A 24,203-nucleotide genomic window follows, 5' to 3' on the forward strand; every position below is an offset into this window, starting at 1 on the left:
CAGTTTTAGCATTTAGTGAACCTAGCAAAAACAAACAAAAAACATTTGTGGGATTGCCCTTTTTTTTGCAATTTCACCACACATGGAATTATTTTCTCTTCTTCTAGTACATGACATGCTAAAACCAATGATGTTGTTCAAAAATACAGCTCATCATGCAAAAAATAAGCATTCACATGGCCATATTGACGGAAAAATAAAAAATTTATGGCTCTGGGAAAGAGGGGAGCGAAAAACAAAACCGAAAAAACGAAAATACCCCGGGTCATGAAGGGGTTAAGAAACAGTCCATAAAGAAAGTTATTAAAAGTTCAACTGTATAGACACTTTTGAATATGCATTCTGGCTGCAATACCATGAGCAACCACTGTTCATCTGAACCAAACTTAGCTCACTACTTACCAGTCCATATGTCAACTTGCTGATATTTCAAGAGAAATAATTACAGTGATAAAAATTAGTTGAAATGTAAAAATTGTGTATTCCTGCATTGGATACACTTCAATCTTGTAATTTGCTTCATAGAGCCATGGAGTGCTCTTAGCATTGTAGTCATACAGGTAAACAAATATAGAGTTTGTGTTAAGCGAAATAGAAATAAACAAGGCTCAAACAGGGTTGCGAGACGGTAAACACGATCAATTTGTCGAAAGCTTTGCAATCACAAATGAAATTGGATTCCCTCATGTCTTCTCACTTATCAGCAATGACAGGCTGAGAATGGCATGACTTTTTGAAAAGAAAAGAGGGGGGACAAATCAGAATTGATGTCAGATTCAACTAAATAGATATGGGTGGCGGTGCAGTAAAAAGACATTCGTGTTTATCAATTCCATGTGCTCGATGAAGATAATGCTCAGACCAGAGGACTGGAACAAGTATTATTTTTCAATCTGATCCAATATTGGAATATCAGATGGTTTTCTTTCTCCAAAGGGGGAAAGTGTTAGTATTTTCTGTCAAACAGATAAATTGAGGATTTTATATAGCACAGTTGTCAAAATCTTTGTTGTTTTAATTGTACTTTAACTGACATAATTCCTGTACATACTAGTATGAGACTACTGCAAGATTCCCTAACATCCACCCAGCAAAATTATAGATGTAATCTAAAATTTGCATTTCCAAATATTCTCCATTCCAGGGGCAATACAGTAAAATTGATAGATACATGCATAATGTATTAGCGATTTGAGCCCTGATCCTCTTATTTAAATGCTCTAGATGGACAAATTTCACCAACTTGAGAGACAGCAATATAGTGAGTTTACTGCAGAAGGAATAATAAAAGCTAGAGATGACAAGATCTGGCAAAATTAGAATTTGCCAAATTGTGCAGATTTCCCAGAAAAAGCACATGTAAAGGCATGAAGTGTAGGATTGAGCGAAACAGATCGGCCAATTTCAAAAGTCGCCGACTTTTGGCAAAGTCGGGTTTCGTGAAACCCGACCTGATCCCACTGTGGGATCAGGTCGGCGGTCGGCGATCTTTTTTCCCAAAGTCGGGTTTCGTTTATATATATATATATATATATATATATATATATATGTCATAGAGACACATATATATATATATATATATATATTTATATTTACTTCAGCGCGATAATGTTGAAAAGCCGGTAATTCAAGTGTCGGCTTTTCATTTCTCCTTCCTATACCCGACATGATATGAGACATGGCTTACATACAGTAAACCATGTCATATCCCCATTTTTTTTGGCATATTCCACACTACTAATGATAGTAGTGTGTATGTGCAAAATTTGGACGCTGTAGCTATTAAATTTAAGGGTTAAATCGCGGAAAAAATTGGCGTGGGAACTTTCCTGGAAAGCTCCCAGGCTCGAGTTCATATGAGGACATCCAGCAGAGGGCGCTTCACCGCGACTGAAGATAACTATAGGTCATTGACCTACATTACCTTCATTCCCCGGGGTTTTACAGGCATGAGCACAGCTGCATTATAGCAGAGCTCCTGCCTGTAAAATATTTTAACCCCTTCAAATGGATTTACATCGTGGGACGTTACAGATCAACGGAAGGTATGTATATTGTTGTTTTTTTATTTTTCCTTTGTTACAGAGTGAGGGTCTTCAGGTGGATTGAGAGAGCAATAAAATATTAAAACAACCTGTGTGTTTATTTCATTAAAATACTTTTTAATAATGTGTGTGTGTTTTTTTAACCCTTTCATACAATTGGATTAATAATGGATAGGTGTCAGAATTGATGCCTCTCCATTATTAATCTGGCTTAATGTCACCTTACAATAGCAAGGTGACATTAACCCTTCATTACCCCATATACCACCGCTACACGGGAATGGGAAGAGAGTGGCCAAGTGCCAGAATAGGCACATCTTACAGTGCCTTTTCTGGGGTGGCTGGGGGCAGATGTTTTTAGCCGGGGGGGCCAATAACCGTGGACCCTCTCCAGGCTATTAATATCTGCCCTCAGTCACTGGCTTTACCACTCTGGCAGAGAAAATTGCGTGGGAGCCCACACCAATTTTTTCCGCGATTTAACCCTTAAATTTAATAGCTAGAGCGTCGAAATTTTGCACATACACACTACTAACATTAGTAGTGTGTAATATGCTAAAAAAAAGGGGGATATGACATGGTTTACTGTATGTAAGCCATGTCTCATATCATGTCGGGTTTAGGCAGGAGAAATGAAAATTGAATTACCGGCTTTTCTGCTATATCACGCTGAAGTAAATATAAAAAAAAAAATTGCCATTGACTTGCATTGGGTTTCGTGTTTTGGCCGATACCCGACATCGACTTTTCAATAAGATCGGCCGATTTCACTCGACCCGACTTTTGAGAAAGTCGGGTTTCGTGAAACCCGACTCGACCTCAAAAAATGAAAAGTCGCTCAACCCTAATCAAGTGTTAATGTGAGGAAAACAAACTGACCAGCAAGATAAGCATTGCTCAAACTGTCCTCCTCATTGTAATTGTTTCTCTGGTAACCATTATTGCCTTGCCATTGTAATTAGTCCCTTCATCATTATCCTCATGTACATTTACCATATTCTTACTCCTTTATCTCGATTGCACCATCAATTCACTTTCTGCGCCCATGAAATGTGTCAAGTAGTTTGTTTGGAAACCGAACTCCCTTATGTCCAAGTTCTCCATAATCAGTGCCAAAGAGCCTAAAATGATTTCACTTTTGAAAATTAATAACTTGCACTCAGCCTCAGTGGTAGATACCAAGCCATTTTTGTGCACACAATTCTAAATTTTCCCCGAAAAGAAGCATCATTTCCTGAGTATCAAATTTTCAATATATCTCATAATTCTCATTTTCTTTTTAATTTTTGGTGAAAATAAATTTTATCATGCTTGCTTCTGGAATGACTTTCCCCAGTAGTACCATACACAAGATTAAGCTACTACGTAGGGGAAAGCAAAAATGGCAAAAGTGATGCAAATTATCAAATAACATTTTTTGGAATTCTGTAATTCTTTCACGAAATCAACAATTTTTGTTGAAATTGTTATCGTAATTAATTTTGGGGTGGTTAAATTGGCATATTATCAAGAAAATTTGTGTTCCCTGTTTGGTGATGTTTTTGCAGAGAGGAGGGCTCTCCATTCATAGCAGAGTTAATACTCCCCCGGGTATGCCAGCACTATAGCTACAAAAAATAACTAAGCAATAACAGTCTATGTAACATGATGCATCAGATGTTTTATATTTTTCTGCACCTACTTAATGCATATCAACAGTGTCACATTACATGAACAGCTAAGTTCAGTCATATCTGCCCTGTGTCCTTTCACCAGCAGATATTCTGAGCAGTGGTTACACAATGATAGGTTTATCCTGCAATGAGATGGGCACTAGGGGAGGCACCTGCAGCCATCTCTCTCAATCTACGTGCCACCCTAAATGTCCCCCTCGTGTAACATTACATATAGAGGAGGTGGATTGCCGAAATCCTACAGTGAATGGGTACAGAGCGGCAAATTCATCCACCTTTTATATCACATAATGAGGGTTGGATGTAGTGCCATGTAACATGAGAAGGGCACTGTATGGCACATACATTTTTTCATGGTGAGTAGTGTTTGTGTGTGCCGCCCTCTATGCCCATCTCATGTAACCTATTGCCACATCCACCTCTTATGTGATGTTACATGAGATGGTCATTGAGGGGTGACGCATACATATTAGATAAAGGGCATTGCTGGGGGCACATACATGCTTATTCCTGGGGGAAGTTCTTTTCAAAATTTTCCATTGCAAAATGTAGACATAGCTCAAGACTGACTGATGCAAACTTAGAAAACCAGTAGCAAGCAGCAACATCATCAATACCTCCCAACGTCACATGCCTCACCAAAGAGAAGTCATTACAGCCATCATTAGGTGGGAGCTGTTTTAATATTTGAATAAATATAGTTGACTAATGTTTAAGTTAATAATTTTATACAGCCCCCAAATGTTATTATAATATTCCAAATGGCCCTTGTTATGGCTGGCGGAATGCTCCGAGTAAATATAATGATACAGTAGTAAAGGTGTGTTCACAGCCCGGGTTCCACCGTGCAGGAGTGGAACCTGCTGCAAGATAATGGCGGTACTACGCCAGAATAGACACGGGTTTCGTCACCCGGTCTGTATAGGAGCGAACTCCGTTGCTTCACAGAGTCGCAGGGAATAAAGATAACGCTGTGCCCTGTTAGCAGTCACAGGGTGCAGCAAATGGATACTAGTGGGATCCCTGCAATTCACCTTCACTATGCTGGTGATTGATCCCGCTCTGACCCTCAGTGGCTTTTGAGCCCGCACCTGAGGACGCCCTGAGACAGATGCTGGGATCAAGCGAGAGTTCCCACCCTACACTGACAGTTTGTCAGGAGAAACTGGAGATAGCCGCACAGAGAGCGTACAGCACCGCACTGGCAGTCACTGCTGGTTAGATGCAGTATAGTTTGTGCCTGGTGCTGGATGGCACTATCTGGCGTTAGGCAGCTCCAACATTTGCGAACATTCATCAACTTTAGGGATGGGAATGATTCGGAGCTTTCACCAGAACAGGCATGCATCCTCACACACAATTTCTGATTTATACTAGCGCATGGCCGTTAAACCTTTTATAGAGGAAGCTCTCCGGGACCTTCCTAGTGGTCCAATAGGAGCTGCTACAGGACCTGAGCACGTGACCCCCGACCTCCAATGACAGGTTGTCCCTTGGGCATGCTCAGTAGAGGAAAAGCAGGACTTAAGGTACCGTCACATTAAGAGACGCTGCAGTGATATAGACAACGAGCCGATCGCTGCAGCGTCGCTGTTTAGGTCGCTATAGAGACGTCAAACACGGCAACACCAGAACGATGCAGGAGCGATCCAGTGACGTACTTATCGTTCTCACTGGTTGTTAGCTCCATGTAAAAACATTGCTGGCATCATCGCTTTTGCTGTCAAACATGACGAATCACGCCGGCCTGACTACCAAATAAAGTTCTGGACTTCTAGCTACGACCAGCGATGTCACAGCGGGATCCTGATCGCTGCTGCATGTCAAACACAACGAGATCGCTATCCAGGATGATGCAACGTCACGGATCGTTGTCATTCTCATTGTAAAGTTGCTCAGTGTGAAGGTACCTTTAGTCCCAGGAGCATCTGCTCACCACTGATCAGTGCTGGTTACAATGGCTGAGCCTGGAAGATCTGCAGTAACCAAGCGCACAGTATCTGCCTGAGCCAGATGCTGGGACTGACATCTCTGCTGAGCAGACTCCACTGCGGCTTGAGACCGCAGCGGAGGTGGTTCGAGATTCCCCCGGGAACTCGACACCTAACAGCCCTTGGCAGAAAAAAGATTCCCCACCCCTGAGGTAAAGTAAGAAGTTCCACCTAGTTAGCCTAATGATAAAAGACATAACACCAAAGATATTGCTTCAGTGCCTGACTAGCATGTTCAGTCTGATCATTGGTTTCTTAGTGGTAAACAGATGAAAGGGACAATTCCATATCGGTCCATTAACAGAATATTATTACATATTTTTTAACCCCTTAATTACCCTGATATGCCTTTTAATAGTAGCAGTTAACAATACTTAAGGTACCGTCGCACTAGACGATATCGCTAGCGATCCGTGACGTTGCAGCGTCCTGGCTAGCGATATCGTCCAGTGTGACAGGCAGCAGCGATCAGGCCCCTGCTGTGATATCGCTGGTCGGGGCAGAAAGTCCAGAACTTTGTTTCGTCGCTGGATCTCCCGCTGACATCGCTGAATCGGCGTGTGTGACGCCGATTCAGCGATGTCTTCGCTGGTAACCAGGGTAAACATCGGGTTACTAAGCGCAGGGCGGTGCTTAGTAACCCGATGTTTACCCTGGTTACCATCGTTAAAGTAAAAAAAACAACCACTACATACTTACCTACCGCTGACTGTCCCTGGCGCTCTGCTTCTCTGCTCTGGCTGTGAGTGCCGGGCAGCCGGAAAGCACAGCGGTGACGTCACTGCTCTGCTTTCCGGCCGCTGTGCTCACAGTCAGTGCAGAGAAGCACAGCGCCGGGGACAGACAGCAGTAGGTAAGTATGTAGTGGTTGTTTTTTTTACTTTAACGATGGTAACCAGGGTAAACATCGGGTTACTAAGCGCCGCCCTGCGCTTAGTAACCCGATGTTTATTCTGGTTACCGGCATCGTTGGTCGCTGGAGAGCTGTCTGTGTACCAGCTCTCCAGCGACCAAACAGCGACGCTGCAGCGATCCGGATCGTTGTCGGTATCGCTGCAGCGTCGCTTAGTGTGACGGTACCTTTACTGTATTTCTCATCGCCGCTTTTTAACAGCGCTGAGAAAAAAGGTTATAATGCCCCCCAGCATTGGAAAGATTCTGTAGTCTCAGCTATCAGGTTAGCTGAGACCCCAGCGAACATGATTTGGGTCAGTTTTTAGAGTGCTCATTGCTGCGATCAGCGTTATTCACCAAATAACGTCGACCGCAAAAAAAAGTCCGATTTCCCACTTGTTTCTCTCTCCTCTGATATGATCTAGCATACCAGAGGAGAGAGACATGGAGTCCCCTCTGGTATGCCCCGGTCAATCCGGCTCTGTCCCCCAGCCCTCAGCATCCTCTTCAGGGAAGAAAATGTTGGGTGCATACTCAGTGCGCCCGCTGAGATCTGCCAGCAGGCACTCGACAACAATAGGAGATTTTGCCTATTGGTTCACTTTTATCACTGTGATAGACCCTATCACATTGATCAAAATAAAAAAATAGTAATCAAACCCCCTTTATCTCCTCGTTAGGTAAAAATAATAAAATAAAAAAAGGAATTTTAACATTAGGGTTAGGGTTGGAGCTAGGTTTAGTGTTATGGTTTAGGTTATAGCTAGGGTTAGGGTTGGGGCAAGGGTTGGGGTTGGGATTAGAGCTAGGGTTAGGGTTGGGCTGGGGTTAGGGTTGCGGCTAGGGTTAGAGCTAGGATTAGGGTTGGCTAGGATTGGGCTAGGGTTAGGGTTGGGGCTAGGTTTAGGGTTCGGGTTAGAGTTAGGGTTTGGGTTTGGCTAGGGTTTGGGTTGGGGCTAGGGTGAGAGCTAGGGTTAGGGTTGGGCTAAGGTTAGGGTTGGGGCTAGATTTAGGGTTGGGACTAGTGTTGTGTTGGGGTTAGGGTTGTGGTGCTGGGGTTAATGTGGTGTTGGGGTTAGGGTTGGGGTTTAGGGTTGTGCTAGGGTTGGAATTAAAATTGGAGGGCTCCGCTGTTTAGGTAAATCAGGGGGCTCCAAATACGACATGGTACCCGCCATTGATTACAGCCAATTTTGCACTCTCCCTGCTGAGCCCTGCCAAATGCCCAAACAGTGGCTTTTTGTGGTCCATTTTCTCCTGATACCCTTGTGTAAATAAAAATGCTTTGTTCCAAAGTAAAAAAATTTTTGTGAAAAAGTACCATTTTTTCTTCCACATTGCTTTAGTTCTCGTGAAGCATCTGAAGGGTTAAAGGGACTCTGTCACCTGAATTTGGAGGGAACAATTTTCAGCCATAGAGGCGGGGTTTTTGGGTGTTTGATTCACCCTTTCCTTACCCGCTGGCTGCATGCTGGCTGCAATATTGGATTGAAGTTCATTCTCTGTCCTCCGTAGTACATGCCTGCACAAGGCGGGTAAGGAAAGGGTGAATCAAACACCCGAAAACCCCGCCTCTATGGCTGAAAATTGTTCCCTCCAAATTCAGGTGACAGAGTCCCTTTAATAAACTGCTTGAATGTGGTTTTGAGTACCTTGAGGGGTGCAGTTTTTAGAATGGTGTCAATTTGGGTATTTTCTGTTATATTGCCCCCCAAACTCACTTCAAATGTGAGGTGATCACTAAAAAAATGGTTTTGCAAATTTTGGTGGAAAAATGAGAAATTGCTGGTCAACTTTTAACCCTTAAAATGTCCTGGAAAAAAGTTACGAAAATTGTGCTGATCTAAAGTAGACATGTGGGAAATGTTATTTATTAACTACTTTGTGAGATATGACTCTCTGATTTAAGGGCACAGAAATAAAAAGTTTGAAAATTGCAAATTTTTCAAAATTTTTGACAAAATTCAATAAATGAACGCAAGTCATATTGAATAAATTTTACCACTATCATGAAATACAATATGTCACAAAAAAACATAAAAACATTCTCAGAATCAGTGGGATCCGTTGACGCCTTCCAGAGCTATAACTTCATAAAGTGAAAGTGGTCAGAATTGTAAAAATTCGCCTGGTCATTAGGTACAGTATAAAATTGGCTTAGTCACCAAGGGGTTAAATAAGCTGATTTGCTAAGTTGTAAATAATACTTTCAAGAATACCATGCAAACATTCGATCTATTTGATTAATAATTTCCTCAAGGTTTAGGAGTTAGGTAACTTAGACAGACAAAGTGACACTTTGCTCAATGTTTCAACCATCTCCCAAAAAACAACTATGTTTTTTGGAGGTTGACAAGTTAGTAACGAAATCCATGGAGAGGGAGGTTCAATGACATGTAGGAATAGGAATGGACTAGAAAAGCATAGCAGGATGGGTCCAAGGCAATAGACATAAACTTTTGAGAAAGCATTGGCTTTAATACTTTCAGTGCCATTTTTGAATGTCACCACAAAGGCAAACCTAAAAAAGAATAAAGCCAGTCTTTGTCAAGGATTTAGTCTCTGAGTTGATTCTAGATAAGTGAGTTTTGACAGAGGTGAATTTTATAGGAAATACTGCTGAAAAAGTGAAAAACCAATAGTGGGACAAAGTAAAAAAAGTGACAAAAAATATAAAAATATTTAAAAAAGAAATCGTAAAATTATAATAAAAAAATGTATACCGTATACATTGAACCCTTATATAAATATTTATAGAAAAAAAATGTACACATATTGGGAATTGTCATGTCTGGAAGCACCCGACCTATAAAACTGTCCTCTAGTGAACACTGTAAGAAAAAAATTGAGGCAAAAACTATGCTTTATCATCGTACAGCCAAAAAAGTGGAATAAAACACGATAAAAAGATTAACGTTATTAAACATTGTATCTCTGAAAATGTCATCTCGTCCTGCAAAAAACAAGCTGCCATACAGCTCTAATTTCTCCTGTAACCTTTATGAAAATGCAAAATTTGGTGCTAAAAAACATTTTTGTGGAAAAATGTGTTTTTTTTTAATTTCACTGCTCTCTGCTATAAACTGCTGCTCCTGATAGCCAGTTTCCTAATCCACACTGATGAGGGGCAAAAACCCTGAAACAGCTGTCTGTGGATGGATACCATGCTTGGCATAGGTGGTTTTCCTTTATTGGATGTTTTCCTTTATTGGATGCTGCCCTTCCCTTGGTTGTTCCTTCCCGGGGAAAGGCCTGGCTATTCACTGCCTGCGTTGAGAAACATGTGATGGTGTCTCCGCAGCTCCGCTAAGTGCATTTGCATATTTGGGGGCAGTGTTCTGGATCACTGCATTGAGAAACACGTGATAGTGTCTCCGCGGTGTTGGATGTTTTGGTCTCCTCAAGGTTAATCATCCGTGCCTTTATAGACTTTCTACTAGGCACTTCTCCTGATAGCCAGTTTCCTACTCCACACTGATGAGGGGCAAAACCCCCGAAACAGCTGTCTGTGGATGGATACCATGCTTGGCATAGGTGGTTTTCCTTTATTGGATGTTTTCCTTTATTGGATGCTGCCCTTCCCTTGGTTGTTCCTTCCCGGGGAAAGACCTGGCTATTCACTGCCTGCGTTGAGAAACATGTGATGGTGTCTCCGCAGCTCCTCTATGTGCATAAACTGCTGTGAAGCACCTCGAGGTTCAAGGTGCTCACCACACATCTAGATAAGTTCACTGAGGGGGTATAGTTTTCAAAATGGTGTCACTTGTGGGGAGTTTCCCCTGTTTAGGCACATGAGCAGGGCAGCATGGTGACTCAGTGGTTAGCTCTGCAGCCTTGCATGACTGGGGTCCAGAGTTCAAATCCAACCAAAAAACATATGGAAGGAGTTTGTATGTTCTCTCCGAGTTTGCGTGTGTTTCCTCCAGGTACTACACTTTTTTCCACATTTCAATGACATACTGATAGGGCATTCAGATTGTCAACTCCAAATGTAACCGTGCCGATAATGTTTGTAAAGCGCTGTGGAATTAATAATGGCACTTTATAAGTACGTAAAATAAATACATAAATGAAGGGCTCTCCAAACATGACATAGCGTCAGCTAATTATTCCAGCACGTTTTGCATTCAAAAAGTCAAATTGCGCTCCTTCCCTTCCGAACCCTTCTGTACGCCCAAACCGTAGTTTTCCTCAACATAACAGCATACTCAGGAGAATTTTCACAACAAATTGTATGGTGCAATTTATTCTGCCACTCTTATGAAATGTACCATTTGGGGCTAGAAAAAAACATTTTTATAGGAAAAAAATTTCACAGCTCAAAATTTTAAACTTCTGTGAAGCATCTTGACTGCCTTAGACAATTAGACACTCAAGGCTAAAAAGTCTTTATGAAGGAAGGAGCAGGGGGAGCTATAACATTGCCTATTGTGAATGGATGATACTGTATTTTCAGCTATGAAAATAGGAGTTTCCTGTCAATTATATATATATATTTATATATATATGTACATATATATATATATATATATATATATAAAAAATATATAAATATATATATATAGATATATGCAAAAAAAAAGGAAAACAGCACACAAAAAAATAATAGAAAAAGTGGGCTTTAATGCCTGGACGGCGTGGCAACGTTTCGGATTTTCAATCCTTTTTCAAGCCTTGAAAAAGGATTGGAAATCCGAAACGTTGCCACGCCGTCCAGGCATTAAAGCCCACTTTTTCTATTATTTTTTTGTGTGCTGTTTTCCTTTTTTTTGCATATTATTGGAGCCATTGGAGTATTGGTTTGGAGAGCTTTGCACCACAAGTTTGGTAATATGATGCTGTTCTAATTTTTTTCTATACTAGATATAGATATAGATATAGATATAGATATAGATAGATAGATAGATAGATAGATAGATAGATAGATAGATAGATAGATAGATAGATATAGATATATACATATATATATAATTGTGCCGGGTTAGCCAGTAGATTGCAATATATTAAGGTTTGAGCATCAAATGACATGAAGAAGAACTATCAGTATGAGAGAGGGATAAATACTTGTGGCCATAAATATTGGAACAGTTTTCCCATAATGATAGTTCTGCTTCACGTCCTATCTTTTCTATTGCATTATTCCTGTGTCCCGTTGTGTATAAATATGTGATTCTTCAGATTTTGCATTATTCTGTGCCTGATGAAGAGACCTGAATAGTCTTGAAAGCTGCAATTTGTTACCATCTTTTCAGTTAGCCATTAAAAAGTGTCAACCATTGAGGACTCTCAGTTCTAAATATTTTTTATAATGGTAAGGAGGCTGCTGAAAACAGTTGCTGAAAGTATAGGAAGCACAAGGCAAAAAGAGCCCGAGTTTCCAGTGTTAACATTACAAGATTTCTCATTTTATTTTTTTAATACATATCATGAGATAAAAAAAACACAAATTTAAAAAAATGCATGCTAATTTAAATAAAAGGTAATTTTCTGATGAGACATTTATATTAAGGATATTTAAACTGACTAAATGTTTATATTTGTGGAATAGATAATTTGATGTGTTCCATTTTTATTATTTTATTAATTATGCTCACTTATAAAGCACGATCATATTTCACAGCACTTTACAGATATTGTCATCACTGACACCACTGGAGTTCACAATCTAAATTCCCTATCAGTATGTCTTTGGAGTGTGGGAGGAAACCCACACAAATACAGACATACAAACACCTTGCAGATGTTGACCTTAGTGGGGTTTGAACACGACCCCAGTGCTACAAAGCAACAATGATACTCTGTTTCCTGTTTTCAATCTTTGTGCACCGCTAGACCTGCTAAAAAAAATTGGGTCATGACTTCTCAAATAGAATCTCTTGTCAGAGAGTACGTACAACACACTGTTCTACTAAATGTTGGACATGGGAAATGTTTAAACCTTTACCACGATGTTGTCCAAAATTTTGAAGGTTTATTCCCATCTTTTTAGTCAGGTATGTTTTACTAATGAGTATAAAAACAAGCAACTTATCAAAAAATGTCTTGTAATATAATATATTTCCTCCTTTATTTTTTGCAGCTCATTGCCAAGGATACCAACAACTACTTTTGTCTAGGAGTGGGTGTCAAAAATATAAACAGCTCTTTCCTACTGAGATTGCTAGGGCTCATACTCACTTGCGCGAGACTCGGATGAGTCTCGCACAACAATACCTGGCGCTGCTGCTGGCACTCAGATCGGAGCATGCGGCCGCATAGAGATATATGCAGCCGCACACTCCGCTCCTCTGTGCCAGGTGCAGTGCTGGGTATTGCCACGCGAGACTCATCCGAGTCTCGCGCAAGTGAGTGTGAGCCCTAAGCACTATTCTGAGGGTAGCTGGAGTCACTGGAGTGCACAGCTATCTCCTTTCATTGGTCATCTCTATCCAGCTTCTGTACTGATCTGGCAGAGGCAAGGCTGACTCCTATAAAGGCATCGGGGAAGCATAGATTAGGCTAGCGGCACACCAAAGATGCAGGGTGGAGATGTACCTAAGGTAGGAATACCACTGTGCAACAAAGAATTCAGGAGGCTCGGGAGCAGTGCGCTCCTGCTTGAGAATATTGGATCAACTCTTTAACCCTCACAGAGCAATTGTGAGAATTATCAGTTGTCCTCTTGTCTTCTCTAAAAGGCTGGCTTTAACGTGGACTGTAAAATGATGTTTTTCACCTAAATGTATTTTTGGAAAAATTATATAATAGCATGAGTTGCTAAGTTTGCCAAGCTACTTTTCTTCTTCTCTCAGGTCAGCATCCAGAGTCAGATTATGCAATTATGCATGACTTTAGCTCAGAGAAAAAATGGCATCAAACTCTTGGCATGGGCAGGAAGACTTATGTTGGCAGTAGTCAAGTTGCACCTCCTCTAAATCTTAGGGCCATCTGAATCCTATTTTTTGAACGTTAAAGGTTGAGAAACTCCCTTTTAACCCTTAAAAAGTTAATTTAAATTCCATCTGATTTGTAGGAAATTAAATTCCGCTTTTACATAATTTGCTTTGTTAGTTTTGTTCTTTGAACTCTGCTCACTACGCCATAATGTTTATAGTCTCTCCAGTATATATTGTACTGATCCAATGTCATTAGTTCTAAAATGTATTAAGAAATCTCCAGGAGTGATAATAGAAGAGAAGCACAACACAGAATATATTCCAGATGAGCACTAGTATTTCCTAAAAGTAGACATTTCAGAATTGGTGGCAGATACTCTATCTAACTACTACACAGCATTAGCAGCTATGAGTACCGACTAAAAGCAGTTTTATCTCCGCATTAGAAAGCAAAAATAAGTTTTTATTTTCACACCACGTACTCATACAAAACTGGCACAAACGGGTATACTAGTCATTAATCACTGTAAATAATACCTGTAAACATAATAATAAATGAGTTTGATTATGCTGGGAGAAAACCATAAACTCTCAGCCGATATGAAAAATAATCTCACCTCATACTCAAAGTCTTCCATTCTGTCTCCATCAGCAGGTAGACTGGAAAGATACTCATTACCTTCATAAAATTCATGCTCTATTGGATGAAGAGAATGGCAGCTATAGGGAAAAAATTGGTGTAAGAAGGCCAGATGAGACAATGTTCTTTTTAATTAAAATATGACAAACTTATCCGCAGCTTTCTCGTTTCAAGAGGTTAGGATGGGTTGCTAATCTAAAGAAACACTGAACAAAAAGATATGTTTCTTTTCATTTACTGCACGCTTAGAGTAGTCATTTTCATAGCTTAAATTGGATTCCAGGCAATGATCTGTGCACCAAATCAAAAGAAATACAGCAGTACATTCATAACAAAGGGCTGGCAATGTTCCGCAGCTGCTGGATTCCAATCTGTCTTTTTGAAATTCAGCCTGTCTGCTAATGAAGCCATGTCCACATTTGATATTCTGGAAAATGTGGACACAATCACTTCAATAAATACAGAAGTACACTTTGGAATAAATGGAAAATACTTTTTCTAACAATGAATTTCAGTGAATGGCTTGATGTGCTGCTTGGTTTCTTAATTCACTTACAAGTTGGTATTATCTGTCTAATCTCTACATGGTGTCCAGGAGGCAAAGATTGATTAGGGAAAAGAATACTGTCTTTTTCATTTTTTAGATACATTTTAGAAATATTAGATGTGTTGTAAGGCTTCCCGCATGATTCTTTTGAAGGAAAAAGCTGCATGAAATAAAGCATGGCTCTTAAGTGCAGCTGGAGCCAAGATGTTGGCTGTATTGTGTGGTTTTGCCTGACTGTTGGGCACTAAGTATGAAAATGTTGACTTTTTTGTGATAACTTTATGCTATTTCCTAAAAATTTAAACTAGATCTAAATAACATGAGAATGATATTGAAAAACGACATACCTGTCAGATAGAAGAAAGGGGCAAATGTCAGGAACTGGTGGAGTGGTTGGTCTGAGTTTGGCAAGAGCCATGATATGCTCGAATGTGATGTCTGTTTGAGTGCTCACATTCACAAGCTGCACCTCCTGCGAACTTCCAGGTGTTCTGTTAACTGGTGTTCGTCTTAATACTTGAACAACTATTGGATCTTTAGCATTACGAAAGGCTTCAACTGCTTCGTCATGAGTTGCTTTTAATAAGTCCTTCCCATTAACCTATTTAAAAGCAAAAAGCATTAGGGTTCAATATGTTTTATAAACACAGGAATATTTAGTTACACAATTACAATAATGCAAATTTTTGTTAATAATTTTCTACCTAGAAACCCATTTTGATCATTTATAATTCTGTAATTTACCAAACTTAGATCTAAGGGATACATTTCTACTTGTGGAAAGTGACAAACCGGGTCTAGCATGTCAGTGTGAAGAGATTTATAGGCCATGCATGCTCATCTGGGAAATTAAATATGCAAATTGCCTGTTCAGAGAGAAGAAGGACTAGACTTCTAGTGCCACCAATTGGAAGTAGCAATCCTAAAAGTTAATATTGACCCTTTAACGAGCCTTGCCATATGACTTAGGCTAAAAGCCAAGCAGGAATCTCAATTTGCAGACACTGTGTTTTAGGGTATTGCCCCTCATCAATGCAAAGTATGAGATCTGATTTGGCAAGGTGAGATGCTTCAGACTGGGATCTAAGGGGTAAGTGTTTCTCCTTGTGGAGAGTGATAAGTCAGGCCTGGCATAACATGCATGCTCCTCTGGAAAATGAAATATGCAAATTTCCTCTTCAGATAGAAAGAGGACTGGAACTCTAGTGCCACATATTGGAAGTAGCAATCCTAAAAGTCAATATCAACTTATGCCATATGACTTAGGATAAAAGCAACACATATTTAATTTCCCAGAGGAGCATGCCTACTTGTACTAACTAAGATTACCTCTACTATATATACTTCCCATCCAACACAGACGGACTACCCCTGACAAACCTGCTATGTAACAGTGATGCACGTGGGGACTTTCAGCTTCCGTCATTATTGTTCTCCCTGGTATTTAGCCATTCACTCACTTGTTTTTCTTGTCGCTCTATTGTTTGCCATTATTACTCACTGTGCCTGTATTACTTTACTATTCATTTATTCTGGCTGCATATATATATTTTACTCTCTTTATTTGTTACACTTGTGTGGAATATATATATATATATATATATATATATATATATATATATATATACATATATATGTACACTCTGCTCAAAAAATAAAGGGAACTCTTAGACAACAGAATATAACGTCAAGTAAGCAAACTTCTGTGAAATCAAACTGTCCACTTAGGAAGCAGCACTGTTTGACAATCAAGTTCACATGCTGTTGTGCAAATGGAATAGACAACAGATGGAAATTATTGGCAATTATCAAGACACACTCAATAATGGAGTGGTTCTGCGGGTGGGGACCACAGACCACATCTCAGTACCAATAGTTTCTGGCTGATGTATTGGTCACTTTTAAATCCTGGTTGTGTGTTATGAAAGGCAATTCAGAATCACAATGGACATGGAGGTCAGAGCACATACAGTGAACTGACAATAACCCAAAATAATAGAACGAGCTCTGAGACGTGGGAACTCTGCAGACCGCAATCCCTAAGCCTATCAAACCACACTAAAGGTAGCTGTGGAGCGCTCCTGACCAGAACCTAGGCGCCTCGTCACAGCCTGAGAAACTAGCTAATCCTGAAGATAGAAAAATAAGCTTACCTTGCCTCAGAGAAATTCCCCAAAGGAAAAGGCAGCCCCCCACATATAATGACTGTGAGTAAGATGAAAACACAAACATAGAGATGAAACAGATTTAGCAAAGTGAGGCCCAACTAGCTGAACAGAACGAGGATAGGGAAGATAACTTTGCGGTCAGCACAAAAACCTATTAAAAACCACGCAGAGGGGACAAAAAGACCCTCCGCACCGACTAACGGTACGGAGGTGTTCCCTCTGCGTCTCAGAGCTTCCAGCAGGCGAGAAAACCCAATAAAACAAGCTGGACAGAAAAATAGCAACAAAATAACATAAGCAAAACTTAGCTTTGCAGAGCAGCAGGCCACAGGAATGATCCAGGGAAAAAACAAGTCCCACACTGAAACATTGACAGGAAGCATAGATCAAAGCATCAGGTGGAGTTAAGTAGAGAAGAAGCTAACGAGCTCATCAGATCACCTGAGGGAGGAAACTCAGAAGCTGCAGTACCACTTTCCTCCACAAACGGAAGATCCCAGAGAGAATCAGGCGAAGTACCACTTGTGACCACAGGAGTGAACTCTGCCACAGAATTCACAACAGTACCCCCCCTTGAGGAGGGGTCACCGAACCCTCACCAGAGCCCCCAGGCCGACCAGGATGAGCCACATGAAAGGCACGAACAAGATCGGGAGCATGGACATCAGAGGCAAAAACCCAGGAATTATCCTCCTGAGCATAACCCTTCCATTTAACCAGATACTGGAGTTTCCGTCTTGAAACACGAGAATCCAAAATCTTCTCCACAATATACTCCAATTCCCCCTCCACCAAAACCGGGGCAGGAGGCTCAACAGATGGAACCATAGGTGCCACGTATCTCCGCAACAATGACCTATGGAATACGTTATGTATGGAAAAAGAATCTGGAAGGGTCAGACGAAAAGACACAGGATTAAGAACCTCAGAAATCCTATACGGACCAATAAAACGAGGTTTAAACTTAGGGGAGGAAACCTTCATAGGAATATGACGAGAAGATAACCAAACCAGATCCCCAACACGAAGTCGGGGACCCACACGGCGTCTGCGATTAGCGAAAAGTTGAGCCTTCTCCTGGGACAAGGTCAAATTGTCCACTACCTGAGTCCAAATCTGCTGCAACCTGTCCACCACAGTATCCACACCAGGACAGTCCGAAGACTCAACCTGTCCAGAAGAGAAACGAGGATGGAACCCAGAATTGCAGAAAAACGGTGAAACCAAGGTAGCCGAGCTGGCCCGATTATTAAGGGCGAACTCAGCCAAAGGCAAAAAGGACACCCAGTCATCCTGATCAGCAGAAACAAAGCACCTCAGATATGTTTCCAAGGTCTGATTGGTTCGCTCGGTCTGGCCATTAGTCTGAGGATGGAAAGCCGAGGAAAAAGACAAGTCAATGCCCATCCTACCACAAAAGGCTCGCCAAAACCTCGAAACAAACTGGGAACCTCTGTCAGAAACAATATTCTCTGGAATGCCATGCAAACGAACCACATGCTGGAAGAACAAAGGCACCAAATCAGAGGAGGAAGGCAATTTAGACAAGGGTACCAGATGGACCATCTTAGAAAAGCGATCACAGACCACCCAAATGACTGACATCTTTTGAGAAACGGGAAGGTCAGAAATAAAATCCATAGATATATGTGTCCAAGGCCTCTTCGGGACCGGCAAGGGCAAAAGCAACCCACTGGCACAAGAACAGAAGGGCTTAGCCCGAGCACAAATCCCACAGGACTGCACAAAAGCACGCACATCCCGCGACAGAGAGGGCCACCAAAAGGATCTAGCCACTAACTCTCTGGTACCAAAGATTCCAGGAAGACCAGCCAACACCGAACAATGAAGTTCAGAGATAACTCTATTCGTCCACCTATCAGGGACAAACAGTTTCTCCGCTGGGCAACGATCAGGTTTATTAGCCTGAAATTTTTGCAGCACCCACCGCAAATCAGGGGAGATGGCAGACACAATTACTCCTTCCTTGAGGATACCCGCTGGCTCAGATAAACCCGGAGAGTCGGGTACAAAACTCCTAGACAGAGCATACGCCTTCACATTTTTAGAGCCCGGAAGGTACGAAATCACAAAGTCAAAACGGGCAAAAAACAACGACCAACGAGCTTGTCTAGGATTCAAGCGCTTGGCAGACTCGAGATAAGTCAAGTTCTTATGATCAGTCAATACCACCACGCGATGCTTAGCTCCTTCAAGCCAATGACGCCACTCCTCGAATGCCCACTTCATGGCCAGCAACTCTCGGTTGCCCACATCATAATTACGCTCAGCAGGCGAAAACTTCCTGGAAAAGAAAGCGCATGGTTTCATCACTGAGCAACCAGAACCTCTCTGCGACAAAACAGCCCCTGCTCCAATCTCAGAAGCATCAACCTCGACCTGGAACGGAAGAGAAACATCTGGTTGACACAACACAGGGGCAGAAGAAAAACGACGCTTCAACTCTTGAAAAGCTTCCACAGCAGCAGAAGACCAATTGACCACATCAGCACCCTTCTTGGTCAAATCGGTCAATGGTTTAGCAATACTAGAAAAATTGCAGATGAAGCGACGATAAAAATTAGCAAAGCCCAGGAACTTTTGCAGACTTTTCAGAGATATCGGCTGAGTCCAATCATGGATGGCTTGGACGTTAACCGGATCCATCTCGATAGTAGAAGGGGAAAAGATGAACCCCAAAAATGAAACCTTCTGCACACCAAAGAGACACTTTGATCCCTTCACAAACAAAGAATTGGCACGCAGGACCTGAAAAACCGTTCTGACCTGCTTCACATGAGACTCCCAATCATCCGAGAAGATCAAAATGTCATCCAAGTACACAATCAGGAATTTATCCAGGTACTCTCGGAAGATGTCATGCATAAAGGACTGAAACACTGATGGAGCATTGGCAAGTCCGAATGGCATCACGAGATACTCAAAATGACCCTCGGGCGTATTAAATGCAGTTTTCCATTCATCACCTTGCTTAATTCGCACCAGATTATACGCACCACGAAGATCTATCTTTGTGAACCACCTAGCCCCCTTAATCCGAGCAAACAGATCAGATAACAATGGCAAGGGGTACTGAAATTTAACCATGATCTTATTAAGAAGGCGGTAATCTATACAAGGTCTCAGCGAACCATCCTTCTTGGCTACAAAAAAGAACCCTGCTCCTAATGGCGACGATGACGGGCGAATATGCCCCTTCTCCAGGGATTCCTTCACATAACTGCGCATAGCGGTGTGCTCAGGCACGGACAAATTAAACAATCGACCTTTTGGGAATTTACTACCAGGAATCAAATTGATAGCACAATCACAATCCCTATGCGGAGGTAGGGTATTGGACTTGGGCTCATCAAATATATCCCGGTAATCAGACAAGAACTCTGGGACCTCAGAAGGAGTGGATGACGAAATTGACAGAAATGGAACATCACCATGTACCCCCTGACAACCCCAGCTGGACACCGACATGGATTTACAATCTAATACTGGATTATGGGCTTGTAGCCATGGCAACCCCAACACGACCACATCATGCAGATTATGCAACACCAGAAAACGAATAACCTCCTGATGTGCAGGAGCCATGCACATGGTCAGCTGGGTCCAGTATTGAGGCTTATTCTTGGCCAAAGGCGTAGCATCAATTCCTCTCAATGGAATAGGACACTGCAAGGGCTCCAAGAAAAACCCACAACGCTTAGCATATTCCAAGTCCATCAAATTCAGGGCAGCGCCTGAATCCACAAATGCCATGACAGAATATGATGACAAAGAGCAGATCATGGTAACGGACAGAAGAAATTTTGACTGTACAGTACCAATGGTGGCAGACCTAGCGAACCGCTTAGTGCGCTTAGGACAATCAGAGATAGCATGAGTGGAATCACCACAGTAGAAACACAGACCATTCAGACGTCTATGTTCTTGCCATTCAACTCTGGTCAAGGTCCTATCACACTGTATAGACTCAGGTTTAAGCTCAGGTAATACCGCCAAATGGTGCACAGGTTTACGCTCACGCAAGCGTCGACCGATCTGAATGGCCAAAGACATAGACTCATTCAAACCAGCAGGCATAGGAAATCCCACCATGACATCCTTAAGGGCTTCAGAGAGACCCTTTCTGAATATTGCTGCCAGCGCAGATTCATTCCATTGAGTGAGCACTGACCACTTTCTAAATTTCTGACAATATTATTATTATTATTTATTATTATACATTTTTATAGCGCCATTTATTCCATGGCGCTTTACATGTGAATACGGGGCAAATATAGACAAATACATTAAACATGAGCAGATAACAAGGCACACGAGTACATAAGGAGGGAGGACCCTGCCCGCGAGGGCTCACAGTCTGCAGGGGGTGGGTGAGGATACACTAGGAGAGGGAAGAGCTGGCTGTGTGGCTGTTCAGTAGGTTGAGGATCACTGCAGGCTGTAGGCTTGTCGGAAGAGATGAGTCTTCAGGTTCTTTTTGAAGGTTTCTATGGTAGGTGCAAGTCTGATGTGTTGGGGTAGAGAGTTCCAGAGTATGGGGGAAGCACGGGAGAAGTCTTGGATGCGGTTATGGGAAGAAGAGATGAGAGGGGAGTAGAGAAGGAGGTCTTGGGAGGATCGGAGGTCGCGTGTAGGTAGGTACCGGGAGACCATGTCACAGATGTATGGAGGAGACAGGTTGTGGATGGCTTTGTATGTCAGTGTGAGGGTTTTGAACTGGAGTCTCTGGGCGATAGGAAGCCAGTGAAGGGCTTGACACAGGGGAGAGGCTGGGGAATAGCGGGGGGACAGGTGGATTAGTCGGGCAGCAGAGTGTAGGATGGATTGGAGTGGTGCCAGAGTGCTAGAGGGGAGTCCAGAGAGTAGGAGGTTGCAGTAGTCGAGGCGTGAGATGATAAGGGCATGCACTAGCGTTTTTGCAGTGTTGCGGTCAAGGAAAGCACGGATCCGGGAAATATTTTTGAGTTTGAGACGACAGGAGGAGGCAAGGGCTTGGATATGTGGCTTGAAAGAGAGGGCAGAGTAGAGGATCACCCTGAGGCACCGGGCGTGTGGGACTGGGGATAGTGAGCAGCCATTGACATTGATGGATAGGTCTGGTGGAGGGGTAGAGTAAGATGGGGGAAAGATGATGAATTCTGTTTTGTCCATGTTCAGTTGTAGAAAGCGAGCAGAAAAGAAGGCTGAAATGGCAGACAGACAGTGCGGGATTTTGGTAAGCAAGGAGGAGAGGTCAGGTCCGGAGAGGTAGATCTGCGTGTCGTCAGCGTAGAGATGGTACTGCATACCGTGGGATTCTATGAGCTGTCCCAGGCCGAAAGTGTAGATGGAGAAGAGTAGGGGTCCTAAAACAGAGCCTTGAGGAACACCGACTGACAAGGGGCGAAGTGAGGAGGTGGTGTGGGGGAAGGAGACACTGAATGTTCGGTCTGTCAGATATGACGAGATCTGTTATGACTGCAATCCAGTAACACAGTGTGCCAGTAATCAGAGCACATACAGTGATTTGACAAAAACCCAAAAACAATAGAACGAGCTCTGAGACGTGGAATCTCTGTAGACCGCAATACCTGAACCTATCCTACACACAACTAAAGGCGGCTGTGGATTGCGCCTGACACTACCTATGCAACTCGGCACAGCCTGAGGAACTGACTAGCCTGAAGATAGAAATACAAGCCTGACTTGCCTCAGAGAAATACCCCAAAGGAAAAGGCAGCCCCCCACATATAATGACTGTTAGCAAGATGAAAAGACAAAACGTAGGGATGAAATAGATTCAGCAAAGTGAGGCCCGATATTCTAGATAGAGCGAGGATAGCAAAGAGAACTTTGCAGTCTACAAAAAACCCTAAAGCAAAAAACCACGCAAAGGGGGCAAAAAGACCCACCGTGCCGAACTAACGGCACGGCGGTACACCCTTTGCATCTCAGAGCTTCCAGCAAAAACGAATAGACAAGCTGGACAGAAAAAACAGCAACAAAAGCAAAGAAGCACTTATCTAAGCAAAGCAGCAGGCCACAGGAAAGATCCAGAAGCTCAGATCCAACACTGGAACATTGACAAGGAGCAAGGAAGACAGAATCAGGTGGAGTTAAATAACAAGGCAGCCAACGAGCTCACCAGAACACCTGAGGGAGGAAGCCCAGAAGCTGCAGTACCACTTGTGACCACAGGAGTGAATTCAGCCACAGAATTCACAACAGTACCCCCCCCTTGAGGAGGGGTCACCGAACCCTCACCAGAGCCCCCAGGCCGACCAGGATGAGCCACATGAAAGGCACGAACAAGATCTGGAGCATGGACATCAGAGGCAAAAACCCAGGAATTATCTTCCTGAGCATAACCCTTCCATTTAACCAGATACTGGAGTTTCCGTCTAGAGACACGAGAATCCAAAATTTTCTCCACAATATACTCCAATTCCCCTCCACCAAAACAGGGGCTGGAGGCTCAACAGATGGAACCATAGGTGCCACGTATCTCCGCAACAATGACCTATGGAATACATTATGTATGAAAAAGGAGTCCGGGAGGGTCAGACGAAAGGACACAGGATTGAGAATCTCAGAAATCCTATACGGACCAATAAAACGAGGTTTAAATTTAGGAGAGGAAACCTTCATAGGAATATGACGAGAAGATAACCAAACCAGATCCCCAATACGAAGTCGGGGACCCACACGGCGTCTGCGATTAGCGAAAAGTTGAGCCTTCTCCTGGGACAAGGTCAAATTGTCCACTACCTGAGTCCAGATCTGCTGCAACCTGTCCACCACAGAATCCACACCAGGACAGTCCGAAGACTCAACCTGTCCTGAAGAGAAACGAGGATGGAACCCAGAATTGCAGAATAATGGAGAGACCAAGGTAGCCGAGCTTGCCCGATTATTAAGGGCGAACTCAGCCAACGGCAAAAAGGACACCCAATCATCCTGGTCTGCAGAAACAAAACATCTCAGATATGTTTCCAAGGTCTGATTGGTTCGTTCGGTCTGGCCATTAGTCTGAGGATGGAAAGCCGAGGAAAAAGATAGGTCAATGCCCATCCTACCACAAAAGGCTCGCCAGAACCTTGAAACAAACTGGGAACCTCTGTCAGAAACAATATTCTCAGGAATGCCATGCAAACGAACCACATGCTGGAAGAACAAAGGCACCAAATCAGAGGAGGAAGGCAATTTAACCAAGGGCACCAGATGGACCATTTTAGAAAAGCGATCACAGACCACCCAAATGACTGACATCTTTTGAGAAACGGGAAGGTCAGAAATGAAATCCATCGAAATATGTGTCCAAGGCCTCTTCAGGACCGGCAAGGGCAAAAGCAACCCACTGGCACGTGAAC

The 24,203-nt window shown here is 42.5% G+C and overlaps 1 protein-coding gene across 1 annotated transcript in view; it reads right to left on the minus strand.

Moving 5' to 3' along the window:
- Positions 1-24,203, minus strand: part of PDZRN4 (PDZ domain containing ring finger 4) — a 325,432-nt gene that overhangs the window by 87,857 nt on the left and 213,372 nt on the right. Inside the window, exons 2-3 of the mRNA XM_069764758.1 lie at positions 15,013-15,266; positions 14,096-14,198 (exon numbers count right to left, since the gene is read on the minus strand). Coding sequence (XP_069620859.1) covers positions 14,096-14,198; positions 15,013-15,266 — 357 coding nt within the window. The remainder of the gene's footprint in view (positions 1-14,095; positions 14,199-15,012; positions 15,267-24,203) is intronic.

The sequence above is a fragment of the Ranitomeya imitator genome, chromosome 4 (genome assembly GCF_032444005.1).
Source record: "Ranitomeya imitator isolate aRanImi1 chromosome 4, aRanImi1.pri, whole genome shotgun sequence".
Lineage (NCBI taxonomy): Eukaryota > Metazoa > Chordata > Amphibia > Anura > Dendrobatidae > Ranitomeya > Ranitomeya imitator.